The 18,029-nt window shown below is 39.0% G+C and overlaps 1 protein-coding gene across 1 annotated transcript in view; it reads left to right on the top strand.

Moving 5' to 3' along the window:
• LOC127925623 (voltage-dependent T-type calcium channel subunit alpha-1I-like) overlaps nt 1-18,029 on the top strand; it is a gene marked incomplete at its 3' end in the record, with an annotated part of 76,457 nt that overhangs the window by 15,933 nt on the left and 42,495 nt on the right. Inside the window, 3 exon segments of the mRNA XM_052510645.1 lie at nt 12,432-12,863; nt 15,472-15,860; nt 17,797-17,948. Of these exon segments, the coding sequence (XP_052366605.1) occupies nt 12,432-12,863; nt 15,472-15,860; nt 17,797-17,948 (973 nt within the window).

Genomic DNA, 18,029 nt, shown 5'->3' with positions numbered 1-18,029 from the left:
CTTTACCTGAATCTAATGTTCAGGATGATTTGAATAGGTCTTTACCTGAATCTAATGTTCAGGATGATTTGAATAGGTCTTTACCTGAATCTAATGTTCAGGATGATTTGAATAGGTCTTTACCTGAACCTAATGTTCAGGATGATTTGAATAGATCTTTACCTGAATCTAATGTTCAGGATGATTTGAATAGATCTTTACCTGAATCTAATGTTCAGGATGATTTGAATAGATCTTTACCTGAATCTAATGTTCAGGATGATTTGAATAGTTCTTTACCTGAATCTAATGTTCAGGATGATTTGAATAGGTCTTTACCTGAATCTAATGTTCAGGATGATTTGAATAGGTCTTTACCTGAATCTAATGTTCAGGATGATTTGAATAGGTCTTTACCTGAATCTAATGTTCAGGATGATTTGAATAGGTCTTTAACTGATGATTTGAATAGGTCTTTACCTGAATCTAATGTTCAGGATGATTTGAATAGGTCTTTACCTGAATCTAATGTTCAGGATGATTTGAATAGTTCTTTAACTGAATCTAATGTTCATGATGATTTGAATAGGTCTTTACCTGAATCTAATGTTCAGGATGATTTGAATAGGTCTTTACCTGAATCTAATGTTCAGGATGATTTGAATAGGTCTTTACCTGAATCTAATGTTCAGGATGATTTGAATAGGTCTTTACCTGAATCTAATGTTCAGGATGATTTGAATAGTTCTTTAACTGAATCTAATGTTCATGATGATTTGAATAGGTCTTTACCTGAATCTAATGTTCAGGATGATTTGAATAGGTCTTTACCTGAATCTAATGTTCAGGATGATTTGAATAGGTCTTTACCTGAATCTAATGTTCATGATGATTTGAATAGATCTTTACCTGAATCTAATGTTCAGGATGATTTGAATAGATCTTTACCTGAATCTAATGTTCAGGATGATTTGAATAGTTCTTTACCTGAATCTAATGTTCAGGATGATTTGAATAGGTCTTTAACTGAATCTAATGTTCAGGATGATTTGAATAGGTCTTTACCTGAATCTAATGTTCAGGATGATTTGAATAGGTCTTTACCTGAATCTAATGTTCAGGATGATTTGAATAGGTCTTTACCTGAATCTAATGTTCATGATGATTTGAATAGATCTTTACCTGAATCTAATGTTCAGGATGATTTGAATAGATCTTTACCTGAATCTAATGTTCAGGATGATTTGAATAGGTCTTTACCTGAATCTAATGTTCAGGATGATTTGAATAGGTCTTTACCTGAATCTAATGTTCAGGATGATTTGAATAGGTCCTTAACTGATGATTTGAATAGTTCTTTAACTGAATCTAATGTTCAGGATGATTTGAATAGGTCTTTACCTGAATCTAATGTTCAGGATGATTTGAATAGGTCTTTACCTGAATCTAATGTTCAGGATGATTTGAATAGGTCTTTAACTGATGATTTGAATAGGTCTTTACCTGAATCTAATGTTCAGGATGATTTGAATAGGTCTTTACCTGAATCTAATGTTCAGGATGATTTGAATAGGTCTTTACCTGAATCTAATGTTCAGGATGATTTGAAAAGGTCTTTACCTGAATCTAATGTTCAGGATGATTTGAATAGGTCTTTACCTGAATCTAATGTTCATGATGATTTGAATAGGTCTTTTCCTGAATCTAATGTTCATGATGATTTGAATAGGTCTTTACCCGAATCTAATGTTCAGGATGATTTGAATAGGTCTTTACCTGAATCTAATGTTCATGATGATTTGAATAGGTCTTTACCTGAATCTAATGTTCAGGATGATTTGAATAGGTCTTTACCTGAATCTAATGTTCAGGATGATTTGAATAGGTCTTTACCTGAATCTAATGTTCAGGATGATTTGAATAGGTCTTTACCTGAATCTAATGTTCAGGATGATTTGAATAGGTCTTTACCTGAATCTAATGTTCAGGATGATTTGAATAGGTCTTTACCTGAATCTAATGTTCAGGATGATTTGAATAGGTCTTTACCTGAATCTAATGTTCAGGATGATTTGAATAGTTCTTTACCTGAATCTAATGTTCAGGATGATTTGAATAGGTCTTTACCTGAATCTAATGTTCAGGATGATTTGAATAGGTCTTTACCTGAATCTAATGTTCAGGATGATTTGAATAGGTCTTTACCTGAATCTAATGTCTTTACAATGATGATTTGAATAGATCTTTACCTGAATCTAATGTTCAGGATGATTTGAATAGATCTTTACCTGAATCTAATGTTCAGGATGATTTGAATAGTTCTTTACCTGAATCTAATGTTCAGGATGATTTGAATAGGTCTTTAACTGAATCTAATGTTCAATCTAATGTTCAGGATGATGATTTGAATCTAATGTTCAGGATGATTTGAATAGGTCTTTACCTGAATCTAATGTTCAGGATGATTTGAATAGGTCTTTACCTGAATCTAATGTTCAGGATGATTTGAATAGGTCTTTACCTGAATCTAATGTTCAAATGTTCAGGATGATTTGAATAGATCTTTACCTGAATCTAATGTTCAGGATGATTTGAATAGGTCTTTACCTGAATCTAATGTTCAGGATGATTTGAATAGGTCTTTACCTGAATCTAATGTTCAGGATGATTTGAATAGGTCTTAACTGATGATTTGAATAGTTCTTTAACTGAATCTAATGTTCAGGATGATTTGAATAGGTCTTTACCTGAATCTAATGTTCAGGATGATTTGAATAGGTCTTTACCTTAATCTAATGTTCAGGATGATTTGAATAGGTCTTTAACTGATGATTTGAATAGGTCTTTACCTGAATCTAATGTTCAGGATGATTTGAATAGGTCTTTACCTGAATCTAATGTTCAGGATGATTTGAATAGGTCTTTACCTGAATCTAATGTTCAGGATGATTTGAAAAGGTCTTTACCTGAATCTAATGTTCAGGATGATTTGAATAGGTCTTTACCTGAATCTAATGTTCATGATGATTTGAATAGGTCTTTTCCTGAATCTAATGTTCAGGATGATTTGAATAGGTCTTTACCTGAATCTAATGTTCAGGATGATTTGAATAGATCTTTACCTGAATCTAATGTTCATGATGATTTGAATAGGTCTTTACCTGAATCTAATGTTCAGGATGATTTGAATAGGTCTTTACCTGAATCTAATGTTCAGGATGATTTGAATAGGTCTTTACCTGAATCTAATGTTCAGGATGATTTGAATAGGTGATTTGAATAGATCTTTAACTGAATCTAATGTTCAGGATGATTTGAATAGATCTTTACCTGAATCTAATGTTCAGGATGATTTGAATAGATCTTTACCTGAATCTAATGTTCAGGATGATTTGAATAGATCTTTACCTGAATCTAATGAATTTGAATAGTTCTTTACCTGAATCTAATGTTCATGATGATTTGAATAGGTCTTTACCTGAATCTAATGTTCAGGATGATTTGAATAGTTCTTTAACTGAATCTAATGTTCATGATGATTTGAATAGGTCTTTACCTGAATCTAATGTTCAGGATGAATTGAATAGGTCTTTACCTGAATCTAATGTTCAGGATGATTTGAATAGGTCTTTACCTGAATCTAATGTTCAGGATGATTTGAATAGGTCTTTACCTGAATCTAATGTTCAGGATGATTTGAATAGTTCTTTAACTGAATCTAATGTTCATGATGATTTGAATAGGTCTTTACCTGAATCTAATGTTCAGGATGATTTGAATAGGTCTTTACCTGAATCTAATGTTCAGGATGATTTGAATAGGTCTTTACCTGAATCTAATGTTCATGATGATTTGAATAGATCTTTACCTGAATCTAATGTTCAGGATGATTTGAATAGATCTTTACCTGAATCTAATGTTCAGGATGATTTGAATAGTTCTTTACCTGAATCTAATGTTCAGGATGATTTGAATAGGTCTTTAACTGAATCTAATGTTCAGGATGATTTGAATAGGTCTTTACCTGAATCTAATGTTCAGGATGATTTGAATAGGTCTTTACCTGAATCTAATGTTCAGGATGATTTGAATAGGTCTTTACCTGAATCTAATGTTCATGATGATTTGAATAGATCTTTACCTGAATCTAATGTTCAGGATGATTTGAATAGATCTTTACCTGAATCTAATGTTCAGGATGATTTGAATAGGTCTTTACCTGAATCTAATGTTCAGGATGATTTGAATAGGTCTTTACCTGAATCTAATGTTCAGGATGATTTGAATAGGTCTTTAACTGATGATTTGAATAGTTCTTTAACTGAATCTAATGTTCAGGATGATTTGAATAGGTCTTTACCTGAATCTAATGTTCAGGATGATTTGAATAGGTCTTTACCTTAATCTAATGTTCAGGATGATTTGAATAGGTCTTTAACTGATGATTTGAATAGGTCTTTACCTGAATCTAATGTTCAGGATGATTTGAATAGGTCTTTACCTGAATCTAATGTTCAGGATGATTTGAATAGGTCTTTACCTGAATCTAATGTTCAGGATGATTTGAATAGGTCTTTACCTGAATCTAATGTTCAGGATGATTTGAATAGGTCTTTAACTGATGATTTGAATAGTTCTTTAACTGAATCTAATGTTCAGGATGATTTGAATAGGTCTTTACCTGAATCTAATGTTCAGGATGATTTGAATAGGTCTTTACCTTAATCTAATGTTCAGGATGATTTGAATAGGTCTTTAACTGATGATTTGAATAGGTCTTTACCTGAATCTAATGTTCAGGATGATTTGAATAGGTCTTTACCTGAATCTAATGTTCAGGATGATTTGAATAGGTCTTTACCTGAATCTAATGTTCAGGATGATTTGAATAGGTCTTTACCTGAATCTAATGTTCAGGATGATTTGAATAGGTCTTTACCTGAATCTAATGTTCATGATGATTTGAATAGATCTTTACCTGAATCTAATGTTCAGGATGATTTGAATAGATCTTTACCTGAATCTAATGTTCAGGATGATTTGAATAGGTCTTTACCTGAATCTAATGTTCAGGATGATTTGAATAGGTCTTTACCTGAATCTAATGTTCAGGATGATTTGAATAGGTTTACCTTCTAATGTTGATGATTTGAATAGTTCTTTAACTGAATCTAATGTTCAGGATGATTTGAATAGGTCTTTACCTGAATCTAATGTTCAGGATGATTTGAATAGGTCTTTACCTTAATCTAATGTTCAGGATGATTTGAATAGGTCTTTAACTGATGATTTGAATAGGTCTTTACCTGAATCTAATGTTCAGGATGATTTGAATAGGTCTTTACCTGAATCTAATGTTCAGGATGATTTGAATAGGTCTTTACCTGAATCTAATGTTCAGGATGATTTGAATAGATCTTTACCTGAATCTAATGTTCAGGATGATTTGAATAGGTCTTTACCTGAATCTAATGTTCAGGATGATTTGAATAGGTCTTTACCTGAATCTAATGTTCAGGATGATTTGAATAGGTCTTTACCTGAATCTAATGTTCAGGATGATTTGAATAGGTCTTTACCTGAACCTAATGTTCAGGATGATTTGAATAGATCTTTACCTGAATCTAATGTTCAGGATGATTTGAATAGGTCTTTACCTGAATCTAATGTTCAGGATGATTTGAATAGGTCTTTACCTGAATCTAATGTTCAGGATGATTTGAATAGGTCTTTACCTGAATCTAATGTTCAGGATGATTTGAATAGGTCTTTACCTGAATCTAATGTTCAGGATGATTTGAATAGGTCTTTACCTGAATCTAATGTTCAGGATGATTTGAATAGGTCTTTACCTGAATCTAATGTTCAGGATGATTTGAATAGGTCTTTACCTGAATCTAATGTTCAGGATGATTTGAATAGGTCTTTACCTGAATCTAATGTTCAGGATGATTTGAATAGGTCTTTACCTGAATCTAATGTTCAGGATGATTTGAATAGTTCTTTACCTGAATCTAATGTTCAGATGATTTGAATAGGTCTTTACCTGAATCTAATGTTCAGGATGATTTGAATAGGTCTTTACCTGAATCTAATGTTCAGGATGATTTGAATAGGTCTTTACCTGAATCTAATGTTCATGATGATTTGAATAGGTCTTTACCTGAATCTAATGTTCAGGATGATTTGAATAGGTCTTTACCTGAATCTAATGTTCAGGATGATTTGAATAGGTCTTTACCTGAATCTAATGTTCAGGATGATTTGAATAGGTCTTTAACTGAATCTAATGTTCAGGATGATTTGAATAGGTCTTTACCTGAATCTAATGTTCAGGATGATTTGAATAGGTCTTTACCTGAATCTAATGTTCAGGATGATTTGAATAGGTCTTTACCTGAATCTAATGTTCATGATGATTTGAATAGATCTTTACCTGAATCTAATGTTCAGGATGATTTGAATAGATCTTTACCTGAATCTAATGTTCAGGATGATTTGAATAGGTCTTTACCTGAATCTAATGTTCAGGATGATTTGAATAGGTCTTTACCTGAATCTAATGTTCAGGATGATTTGAATAGGTCTTTAACTGATGATTTGAATAGTTCTTTAACTGAATCTAATGTTCAGGATGATTTGAATAGGTCTTTACCTGAATCTAATGTTCAGGATGATTTGAATAGGTCTTTACCTTAATCTAATGTTCAGGATGATTTGAATAGGTCTTTAACTGATGATTTGAATATCTTTACCTGAATCTGTTCAGGATGATTTGAATAGGTCTTTACCTGAATCTAATGTTCAGGATGATTTGAATAGGTCTTTACCTGAATCTAATGTTCAGGATGATTTGAATAGGTCTTTACCTGAATCTAATGTTCAGGATGATTTGAATAGGTCTTTAACTGATGATTTGAATAGTTCTTTAACTGAATCTAATGTTCAGGATGATTTGAATAGGTCTTTACCTGAATCTAATGTTCAGGATGATTTGAATAGGTCTTTACCTTAATCTAATGTTCAGGATGATTTGAATAGGTCTTTAACTGATGATTTGAATAGGTCTTTACCTGAATCTAATGTTCAGGATGATTTGAATAGGTCTTTACCTGAATCTAATGTTCAGGATGATTTGAATAGGTCTTTACCTGAATCTAATGTTCAGGATGATTTGAATAGATCTTTACCTGAATCTAATGTTCAGGATGATTTGAATAGATCTTTACCTGAATCTAATGTTCAGGATGATTTGAATAGTTCTTTACCTGAATCTAATGTTCAGGATGATTTGAATAGGTCTTTAACTGAATCTAATGTTCAGGATGATTTGAATAGGTCTTTACCTGAATCTAATGTTCAGGATGATTTGAATAGGTCTTTACCTGAATCTAATGTTCAGGATGATTTGAATAGGTCTTTACCTGAATCTAATGTTCATGATGATTTGAATAGATCTTTACCTGAATCTAATGTTCAGGATGATTTGAATAGATCTTTACCTGAATCTAATGTTCAGGATGATTTGAATAGTTCTTTACCTGAATCTAATGTTCAGGATGATTTGAATAGGTCTTTAACTGAATCTAATGTTCAGGATGATTTGAATAGGTCTTTACCTGAATCTAATGTTCAGGATGATTTGAATAGGTCTTTACCTGAATCTAATGTTCAGGATGATTTGAATAGGTCTTTACCTGAATCTAATGTTCATGATGATTTGAATAGATCTTTAACTAAATCTAATGTTCAGGATGATTTGAATAGATCTTTACCTGAATCTAATGTTCAGGATGATTTGAATAGGTCTTTACCTGAATCTAATGTTCAGGATGATTTGAATAGGTCTTTACCTGAATCTAATGTTCAGGATGATTTGAATAGGTCTTTAACTGATGATTTGAATAGTTCTTTAACTGAATCTAATGTTCAGGATGATTTGAATAGGTCTTTACCTGAATCTAATGTTCAGGATGATTTGAATAGGTCTTTACCTTAATCTAATGTTCAGGATGATTTGAATAGGTCTTTAACTGATGATTTGAATAGGTCTTTACCTGAATCTAATGTTCAGGATGATTTGAATAGGTCTTTACCTGAATCTAATGTTCAGGATGATTTGAATAGGTCTTTACCTGAATCTAATGTTCAGGATGATTTGAAAAGGTCTTTACCTGAATCTAATGTTCAGGATGATTTGAATAGGTCTTTACCTGAATCTAATGTTCATGATGATTTGAATAGGTCTTTTCCTGAATCTAATGTTCATGATGATTTGAATAGGTCTTTACCCGAATCTAATGTTCAGGATGATTTGAATAGATCTTTACCTGAATCTAATGTTCATGATGATTTGAATAGGTCTTTACCTGAATCTAATGTTCAGGATGATTTGAATAGGTCTTTACCTGAATCTAATGTTCAGGATGATTTGAATAGGTCTTTACCTGAATCTAATGTTCAGGATGATTTGAATAGGTCTTTACCTGAACCTAATGTTCAGGATGATTTGAATAGATCTTTACCTGAATCTAATGGTCAGGATGATTTGAATATATCTTTACCTGAATCTAATGTTCAGGATGATTTGAATAGATCTTTACCTGAATCTAATGTTCAGGATGATTTGAATAGTTCTTTACCTGAATCTAATGTTCATGATGATTTGAATAGGTCTTTACCTGAATCTAATGTTCAGGATGATTTGAATAGGTCTTTACCTGAATCTAATGTTCAGGATGATTTGAATAGGTCTTTACCTGAATCTAATGTTCAGGATGATTTGAATAGGTCTTTACCTGAATCTAATGTTCAGGATGATTTGAATAGGTCTTTAACTGATGATTTGAATAGGTCTTTACCTGAATCTAATGTTCAGGATGATTTGAATAGGTCTTTACCTGAATCTAATGTTCAGGATGATTTGAATAGTTCTTTAACTGAATCTAATGTTCATGATGATTTGAATAGGTCTTTACCTGAATCTAATGTTCAGGATGATTTGAATAGGTCTTTACCTGAATCTAATGTTCAGGATGATTTGAATAGGTCTTTACCTGAATCTAATGTTCAGGATGATTTGAATAGGTCTTTACCTGAATCTAATGTTCAGGATGATTTGAATAGTTCTTTAACTGAATCTAATGTTCATGATGATTTGAATAGGTCTTTACCTGAATCTAATGTTCAGGATGATTTGAATAGGTCTTTACCTGAATCTAATGTTCAGGATGATTTGAATAGGTCTTTACCTGAATCTAATGTTCATGATGATTTGAATAGATCTTTACCTGAATCTAATGTTCAGGATGATTTGAATAGATCTTTACCTGAATCTAATGTTCAGGATGATTTGAATAGTTCTTTACCTGAATCTAATGTTCAGGATGATTTGAATAGGTCTTTAACTGAATCTAATGTTCAGGATGATTTGAATAGATCTTTACCTGAATCTAATGTTCAGGATGATTTGAATAGTTCTTTACCTGAATCTAATGTTCAGGATGATTTGAATAGGTCTTTACCTGAATCTAATGTTCATGATGATTTGAATAGATCTTTACCTGAATCTAATGTTCAGGATGATTTGAATAGATCTTTACCTGAATCTAATGTTCAGGATGATTTGAATAGGTCTTTACCTGAATCTAATGTTCAGGATGATTTGAATAGGTCTTTACCTGAATCTAATGTTCAGGATGATTTGAATAGGTCTTTAACTGATGATTTGAATAGTTCTTTAACTGAATCTAATGTTCAGGATGATTTGAATAGGTCTTTACCTGAATCTAATGTTCAGGATGATTTGAATAGGTCTTTACCTTAATCTAATGTTCAGGATGATTTGAATAGGTCTTTAACTGATGATTTGAATAGGTCTTTACCTGAATCTAATGTTCAGGATGATTTGAATAGGTCTTTACCTGAATCTAATGTTCAGGATGATTTGAATAGGTCTTTACCTGAATCTAATGTTCAGGATGATTTGAAAAGGTCTTTACCTGAATCTAATGTTCAGGATGATTTGAATAGGTCTTTACCTGAATCTAATGTTCATGATGATTTGAATAGGTCTTTTCCTGAATCTAATGTTCATGATGATTTGAATAGGTCTTTACCCGAATCTAATGTTCAGGATGATTTGAATAGATCTTTACCTGAATCTAATGTTCATGATGATTTGAATAGGTCTTTACCTGAATCTAATGTTCAGGATGATTTGAATAGGTCTTTACCTGAATCTAATGTTCAGGATGATTTGAATAGGTCTTTACCTGAATCTCTAATGTTCAGGATGATTTGAATAGGTCTTTACCTGAACCTAATGTTCAGGATGATTTGAATAGATCTTTACCTGAATCTAATGTTCAGGATGATTTGAATAGATCTTTACCTGAATCTAATGTTCAGGATGATTTGAATAGATCTTTACCTGAATCTAATGTTCAGGATGATTTGAATAGTTCTTTACCTGAATCTAATGTTCATGATGATTTGAATAGGTCTTTACCTGAATCTAATGTTCAGGATGATTTGAATAGGTCTTTACCTGAATCTAATGTTCAGGATGATTTGAATAGGTCTTTACCTGAATCTAATGTTCAGGATGATTTGAATAGGTCTTTACCTGAATCTAATGTTCAGGATGATTTGAATAGGTCTTTAACTGATGATTTGAATAGGTCTTTACCTGAATCTAATGTTCAGGATGATTTGAATAGGTCTTTACCTGAATCTAATGTTCAGGATGATTTGAATAGGTCTTTACCTGAATCTAATGTTCATGATTATTTGAAAAGGTCTTTACCTGAATCTAATGTTCAGGATGATTTGAATAGGTCTTTACCTGAATCTAATGTTCAGGATGATTTGAATAGGTCTTTACCTGAATCTAATGTTCAGGATGATTTGAATAGGTCTTTACCTGAATCTAATGTTCAGGATGATTTGAATAGGTCTTTAACTGATGATTTGAATAGGTCTTTACCTGAATCTAATGTTCAGGATGATTTGAATAGGTCTTTACCTGAATCTAATGTTCAGGATGATTTGAATAGGTCTTTACCTGAATCTAATGTTCAGGATGATTTGAAAAGGTCTTTACCTGAATCTAATGTTCAGGATGATTTGAATAGGTCTTTACCTGAATCTAATGTTCATGATGATTTGAATAGGTCTTTTCCTGAATCTAATGTCCATGATGATTTGAATAGGTCTTTACCCGAATCTAATGTTCAGGATGATTTGAATATATCTTTACCTGAATCTAATGTTCATGATGATTTGAATAGGTCTTTACCTGAATCTAATGTTCAGGATGATTTGAATAGGTCTTTACCTGAATCTAATGTTCAGGATGATTTGAATAGGTCTTTACCTGAATCTAATGTTCAGGATGATTTGAATAGGTCTTTACCTGAACCTAATGTTCAGGATGATTTGAATAGATCTTTACCTGAATCTAATGTTCAGGATGATTTGAATAGATCTTTACCTGAATCTAATGTTCAGGATGATTTGAATAGATCTTTACCTGAATCTAATGTTCAGGATGATTTGAATAGTTCTTTACCTGAATCTAATGTTCATGATGATTTGAATAGGTCTTTACCTGAATCTAATGTTCAGGATGATTTGAATAGGTCTTTACCTGAATCTAATGTTCAGGATGATTTGAATAGGTCTTTACCTGAATCTAATGTTCAGGATGATTTGAATAGGTCTTTACCTGAATCTAATGTTCAGGATGATTTGAATAGGTCTTTACCTGAATCTAATGTTCAGGATGATTTGAATAGGTCTTTACCTGAATCTAATGTTCAGGATGATTTGAATAGGTCTTTACCTGAATCTAATGTTCAGGATGGTTTGAATAGGTCTTTACCTGAATCTAATGTTCAGGATGATTTGAATAGGTCTTTACCTGAATCTAATGTTCAGGATGATTTGAATAGATATTTACCCGAATCTAATGTTCAGGATGATTTGAATAGGTCTTTACCTGAACCTAATGTTCAGGATGATTTGAATAGGTCTTTACCTGAATCTAATGTTCAGGATGATTTGAATAGGTCTTTACCTGAACCTAATGTTCAGGATGATTTGAATAGGTCTTTACCTGAACCTAATGTTCAGGATGATTTGAATAGGTCTTTACCTGAATCTAATGTTCAGGATGATTTGAATAGGTCTTTACCTGAATCTAATGTTCAGGATGATTTGAATAGATCTTTACCTGAATCTAATGTTCATGATGATTTGAATAGATCTTTACCTGAATCTAATGTTCATGATGATTTGAATAGATCTTTACCTGAATCTAATGTTCATGATGATTTGAATAGTTCTTTACCTGAATCTAATGTTCAGGATGATTTGAATAGGTCTTTACCTGCCGTGAAAAGATGTCTGACTAACATTCATTAATTAAATCAACATAATGGCTCCTACAGGTGGGGAGGAGCTGGAGATGAGGTCACTTCCTGTCCCGGGTCGTGACCCCTCTGTGACCCCTGGGCTAGGGTCGTCTCTTCTGGGTCGTCTGAACGGAGGGATGAACTACCCCACCATCCTGCCCTCCTTCGTCTGCAGCTACCGCAGCTTCACCCCCAAGCCCCTCCCCACACAGCATCACATCCCCACGAACCTCCACAGCCCCCTCCCCACATACCTCCACGCCCCCCACCCCACACAACCTCACATCCCCCTCCCCACACAGCCTTACAGCCCCCTCTCCAGACACCCCCACAGCCCCCAACCCACACAACCCCACATACCCCTCCCCACACAGCCCCAGAGGCCCTCCCCACACAGCCCTCCCCACACAGCCCCCCCAGAAAACAGCCACCCCCTCAGCACAGCTGCCCAACTCATGGGACAGCACAGTAAGAGCCACCCCTCTCTATATATATACAAGCTATAGTAGAACTATAAGAACTCAAATACAGTATTTCTAGCAGAACTAGTAAGAACCATCTCTCTCTCTATATATATATATACAGTATTTCTGTAGTAGAACTAGTAAGAACCATCTCTCTCTCTATATATATATATATATACAGTATTTCTGTAGTAGAACTAGTAAGAACCATCTCTCTACATACAGTATTTCTATAGCAGAACTAGTAAGAACCATCTCTCTCTCTCTCTCTCTCTATATATATATATATATATATATATATATATATATATATATATATATATATACAGTATTTCTATAGCAGAACTAGTAAGAACCATCTCTCTCTCTCTCTCTCTCTCTATATATATATATATATATATATATATATACAGTATTTCTGTAGTAGAACTAGTAAGAACCATCTATATATATATATATATATATATATATATATATATATATATATATATATATATATATATATACAGTATTTCTGTAGTAGAACTAGTAAGAACCATCTCTCTCTATATATATATATATATATATATACAGTATTTCTGTAGTAGAACTAGTAAGAACCATCTCTCTACATACAGTATTTCTATAGTAGAACTAGTAAGAACCATCTCTCTACATACAGTATTTCTATAGTAGAACTAGTAAGAACCATCTCTCTATACACAGTATTTCTATAGTAGAACTAGTAAGAACCATCTCTCTATACACAGTATTTTTATAGTGGAACTATCTACCTCTGTTTCACTAGACAGGTATTTGGGCCAGGTTCCCGGACACAGATTGAACGTAGTCCTGGACTAAAAGGCCCATTTTAATTGAGAATCTCCACTGATCCTTTTAGTTCAGTACTGGTGTTTCTGTCTGTAACACCACTTACAGTCCTGACAGGAAATCCACGCCTCAAATGTTGGAAGCATTAGTGAATACATAGGAGAGGAGAGGGGTGAGGGGGGAGGAGAGGGGAGAGGAGAGGAGAGGGGAGGGGAGAGGAGAGAGAGGAGAGGAGAGGAGAGGAGAGGAGAGGAGAGGGGTGGGGGGGAGGGGAGGGGAGGAGGAGAGGAGAGAGAGGAGAGGAGAGGAGAGGAGAGGAGAGGAGAGGAGAGGAGAGGAGAGGAGAGGAGAGGAGAGGAGAGGGAGAGGGGAGAGGAGAGGAGAGGAGAGGGAGGAGAGGAGAGGAGAGGAGAGGAGAGGAGATGAGAGGAGAGGAGAGGAGAGGAGAGGAGAGGGAGAGGAGAGGAGAGAGGGGAGGAGAGGGGAGAGGAGAGGAGAGGGATTGAGAGGAGATGAGAGGAGAGGAGAGGAGAGGAGAGGAGAGAAGAGGAGAGAGAGGAGAGGAGAGGAGAGGAGAGGAGAGGAGAGGAGAGGAGAGGAGAGGAGAGGAGAGGAGGAGGAGAGGAGAGGGAGAGGAGAGGAGAGGAGAGGAGAGGAGAGGAGAGAGGAGAGGGAGGAGAGGAGAGGGGATTGAGAGGAGAGGAGAAGGATTGAGAGGAGAGGAGGAGAGAGAGGAGAGAGGAGAGGAGAGGAGAGGAGAGGGATTGAGAGGAGATGAGAGGAGAGGAGAGGAGAGGAGGGGAGAGAAGAGGGATTGAGAGGAGAGGAGAGGAGAAGGATTGAGAGGAGAGAAGAGGAGAGGAGAGGAGAAGGATTGAGAGGAGAGAAGAGGAGAGGAGAGGAGAGGAGAGGAGAGGAGAGGGGAGAGGAGAGGAGAGGAGAGGGATTGAGAGGAGATGAGAGGAGAGGAGAGGAGAGGAGGGGAGAGGGGAGGGAGAGGAGAGGAGAGGAGAGGAGAGGAGAGGAGGGAGAGGAGAGGAGAGGAGAGGAGAGGAGAGAAGAGGAGAGGAGAGGAGAGGAGAAGGAGAGAGGAGAGAAGAGGAGAGGAGAGGAGAGGAGAGGAGAGGAGAGGAGAGGAGAGGAGAGGAGAGAAGAGAAGAGGGATTGAGAGGAGAGGAGAGGGATTGAGAGGAGAGGGATTGAGAGGAGAGGAGAGGAGAAGGATTGAGAGGAGAGGGGAGGGGAGGGGAGGGAGGGAGGGAGGGGAGAGGAGAGGAGAGGAGAGGAGAGGAGAGGAGAGGAGAGGAGAGGAGAGGAGAGGAGAGGAGAGGAGACCTGAACCGTGAGGTCAGCATAGAGCCGCTTCTCAGTCTGTCTTCCTAGTCACATCATTATGTTTATTCATTCATTAGCGACCAGGAAGACAGGAAGACCAGCCTCACGTCAGTCCTCCCGGGCCGTGTCCCCAACTGCACACTATTCTCTATGTAGTGCACACTACTGTTGGCCAGAGCTTCAGGAGGCTACGTAGGGATATTTAATTTCAGACGCAGCCCTGCGGCTGTAGAGATTATCCTGTTCGACTTGGTGTCTTGTTGTCCTGACCTGTCTCATGGTAATGACACAGCCTCAGTGTTGGCACGGCTTCCAATCTGACCTGCCGCCCTTTGACCTCTCTCTCTGTCTTTCTCCTCCATCTGTTTAATAACAACATACTTTCAAAAATAAATATTGAAATATATTTGATCAAACTAAATAAAAACATTGTTTCTCTCTCTCTCTCTCTCTCTCTCTCCCTCCAGGCCGTCCTCGGCTGCTGTACCAGCTGGCTGGCGTGGTGCCCTCCCCTCTCCTCCTGGAGCTGTTGGGCTGCCCGCTGTGTGCCCGCGCCCTAGAGGGCATGGAGCTGGACCTGAGCGACCTGGAGGGGTCTAGGGGAGAGGCCCACACCCTGCACGACTTCCCCCAGGGAGGAGAGGGGCGCGGCGGCCGTGGGAGGCGCCGGCGGAAGGCAGGGCTGGGGGCAGGGCTGGGGCTCGGGGTGAAGAGGGCCAGTAACAGGCTGCTGGATCTGGGGACAGCATTCAGAGACAGACTGAAACGCATCGTAGACAGCAAGTACTTCAACAGAGGGATCATGACCTCCATCCTCATCAACACTCTCAGTATGGGGATAGAATACCATCAACAGGTAGGACCCTCCTCATCCCCCCTCTCCGTCTCTCCTGTCCCCTCCTCATCCCCCTCTCCATCTCTCCTGTCCCCTCCTCATCCCCCCTCTCCGTCTCTCCTGTCTCCTCCTCATCCCCCCTCTCCGTCTCTCCTGTCTCCTCCTCATCCCCCCTCTCCGTCTCTCCTGTCTCCTCCTCATCCCCCCTCTCCATCTCTCCTGTCCCCTCCTCATCCCCCCTCTCCGTCTCTCCTGTCTCCTCCTCATCCCCCCCTCCGTCTCTCCTGTCTCCTCCTCATCCCCCTCTCCGTCTCTCCTGTCTCCTCCTCATCCCCCCTCTCCGTCTCCTGTCCCCTCCTCATCCCCCCTCTCCGTCTCTCCTGTCCCCTCCTCATCCCCCCTCTCCGTCTCTCCTGTCTCCTCCTCATCCCCCTCTCCCTCTCCTGTCTCCTCCTCATCCCCCTCTCCGTCTCTCCTGTCTCCTCCTCATCCCCCTCTCCGTCTCCTGTCTCCTCCTCATCCCCCTCTCCATCTCTCCTGTCTCCTCCTCATCCCCCTCTCCGTCTCTCCTGTCTCCTCCTCATTTCCCCTCTCCGTCTCTCCTGTCTCCTCCTCATCCCCCTCTCCGTCTCTCCTGTACCCTCCTCATCCCCCCTCTCCGTCTCTCCTGTTTCCTCCTCATCCCCCTCTCCGTCTCTCCTGTCTCCTCCTCATCCCCCCTCTCCATCTCTCCTGTCTCCTCCTCATCCCCCCTCTCCGTCTCTCCTGTCTCCTCCTCATTTCCCCTCTCCGTCTCTCCTGTCTCCTCCTCATCCCCCCTCTCCGTCTCTCCTGTACCCTCCTCATCCCCCCTCTCCGTCTCTCCTGTTTCCTCCTCATCCCCCCTCTCCGTCTCTCCTGTCTCCTCCTCATCCCCCCTCTCCATCTCTCCTGTCTCCTCCTCATCCCCCCTCTCCGTCTCTCCTGTCTCCTCCTCATTTCCCCTCTCCGTCTCTCCTGTCTCCTCCTCATCCCCCCTCTCCGTCTCTCCTGTACCCTCCTCATCCCCCCTCTCCGTCTCTCCTGTTTCCTCCTCATCCCCCCTCTCCGTCTCTCCTGTCTCCTCCTCATCCCCCTCTCCGTCTCTCCTGTCTCCTCCTCATCCCCCCTCTCCGTCTCTCCTGTACCCTCCTCATCCCCCCTCTCCGTCTCTCCTGTCTCCTCCTCATCCCCCCTCTCCGTCTCTCCTGTCTCCTCCTCATCCTCCCTCTCCGTCTCTCCTGTCTCCTCCTCATCCCCCCTCTCCGTCTCTCCTGTCTCCTCCTCATCCTCCCTCTCCGTCTCTCCTGTCTCCTCCTCATTTCCCCTCTCCGTCTCTCCTGTCTCCTCCTCATCCCCCTCTCCGTCTCTCCTGTACCCTCCTCATCCCCCTCTCCGTCTCTCCTGTTTCCTCCTCATCCCCCTCTCCGTCTCTCCTGTCTCCTCCTCATCCCCCTCTCCGTCTCTCCTGTCTCCTCCTCATCCCCCTCTCCGTCTCTCCTGTACCCTCCTCATCCCCCCTCTCCGTCTCTCCTGTCTCCTCCTCATCCCCCCTCTCCGTCTCTCCTGTCTCCTCCTCATCCTCCCTCTCCGTCTCTCCTGTCTCCTCCTCATCCCCCCTCTCCGTCTCTCCTGTCTCCTCCTCATCCTCCCTCTCCGTCTCTCCTGTCTCCTCCTCATCCTCCTCTCCGTCTCTCCTGTCCCCTCCTCACCCCCCTCTCTGTCTCTCCTGTCTCCTCCTCATCCCCCCTCTCCGTCTCTCCTGTCTCCTCCTCATCCCCCCTCTCCGTCTCTCCTGTCTCCTCCTCATCCTCCCTCTCCGTCTCTCCTGTCTCCTCCTCATCCCCCCTCTCCGTCTCTCCTGTCCCCTCCTCACCCCCCCTCTCCGTCTCTCCTGTCTCCTCCTCATCCCTCCTCTCCGTCTCTCCTCTCTGTCCAGCCGGTGGAGTTGACTGATGTCCTGGAGATCAGTAACATCGTGTTCACCTGCATGTTCCTCCTGGAGATGCTGTTCAAGCTGCTGGCCTTTGGTCTCTTCGGCTATATCAAGAACCCCTACAACATCTTCGACAGTATCATCGTCATCATCAGGTGGGTGTGAGGAAGATCTCTCCTGCAGTGTGTGTGTGTGTGTTTGTGTGTTACAGTAAAGTGTGTGTGTGTGTTACAGTA

The sequence above is a fragment of the Oncorhynchus keta genome, unplaced genomic scaffold (genome assembly GCF_023373465.1).
Source record: "Oncorhynchus keta strain PuntledgeMale-10-30-2019 unplaced genomic scaffold, Oket_V2 Un_contig_5929_pilon_pilon, whole genome shotgun sequence".
In the NCBI taxonomy this organism is placed as follows: Eukaryota; Metazoa; Chordata; class Actinopteri; order Salmoniformes; family Salmonidae; genus Oncorhynchus; species Oncorhynchus keta.
The sequence above is the reverse complement of the archived record's forward strand: the minus strand, read 5'-3'. Positions and strand labels throughout refer to the sequence as shown.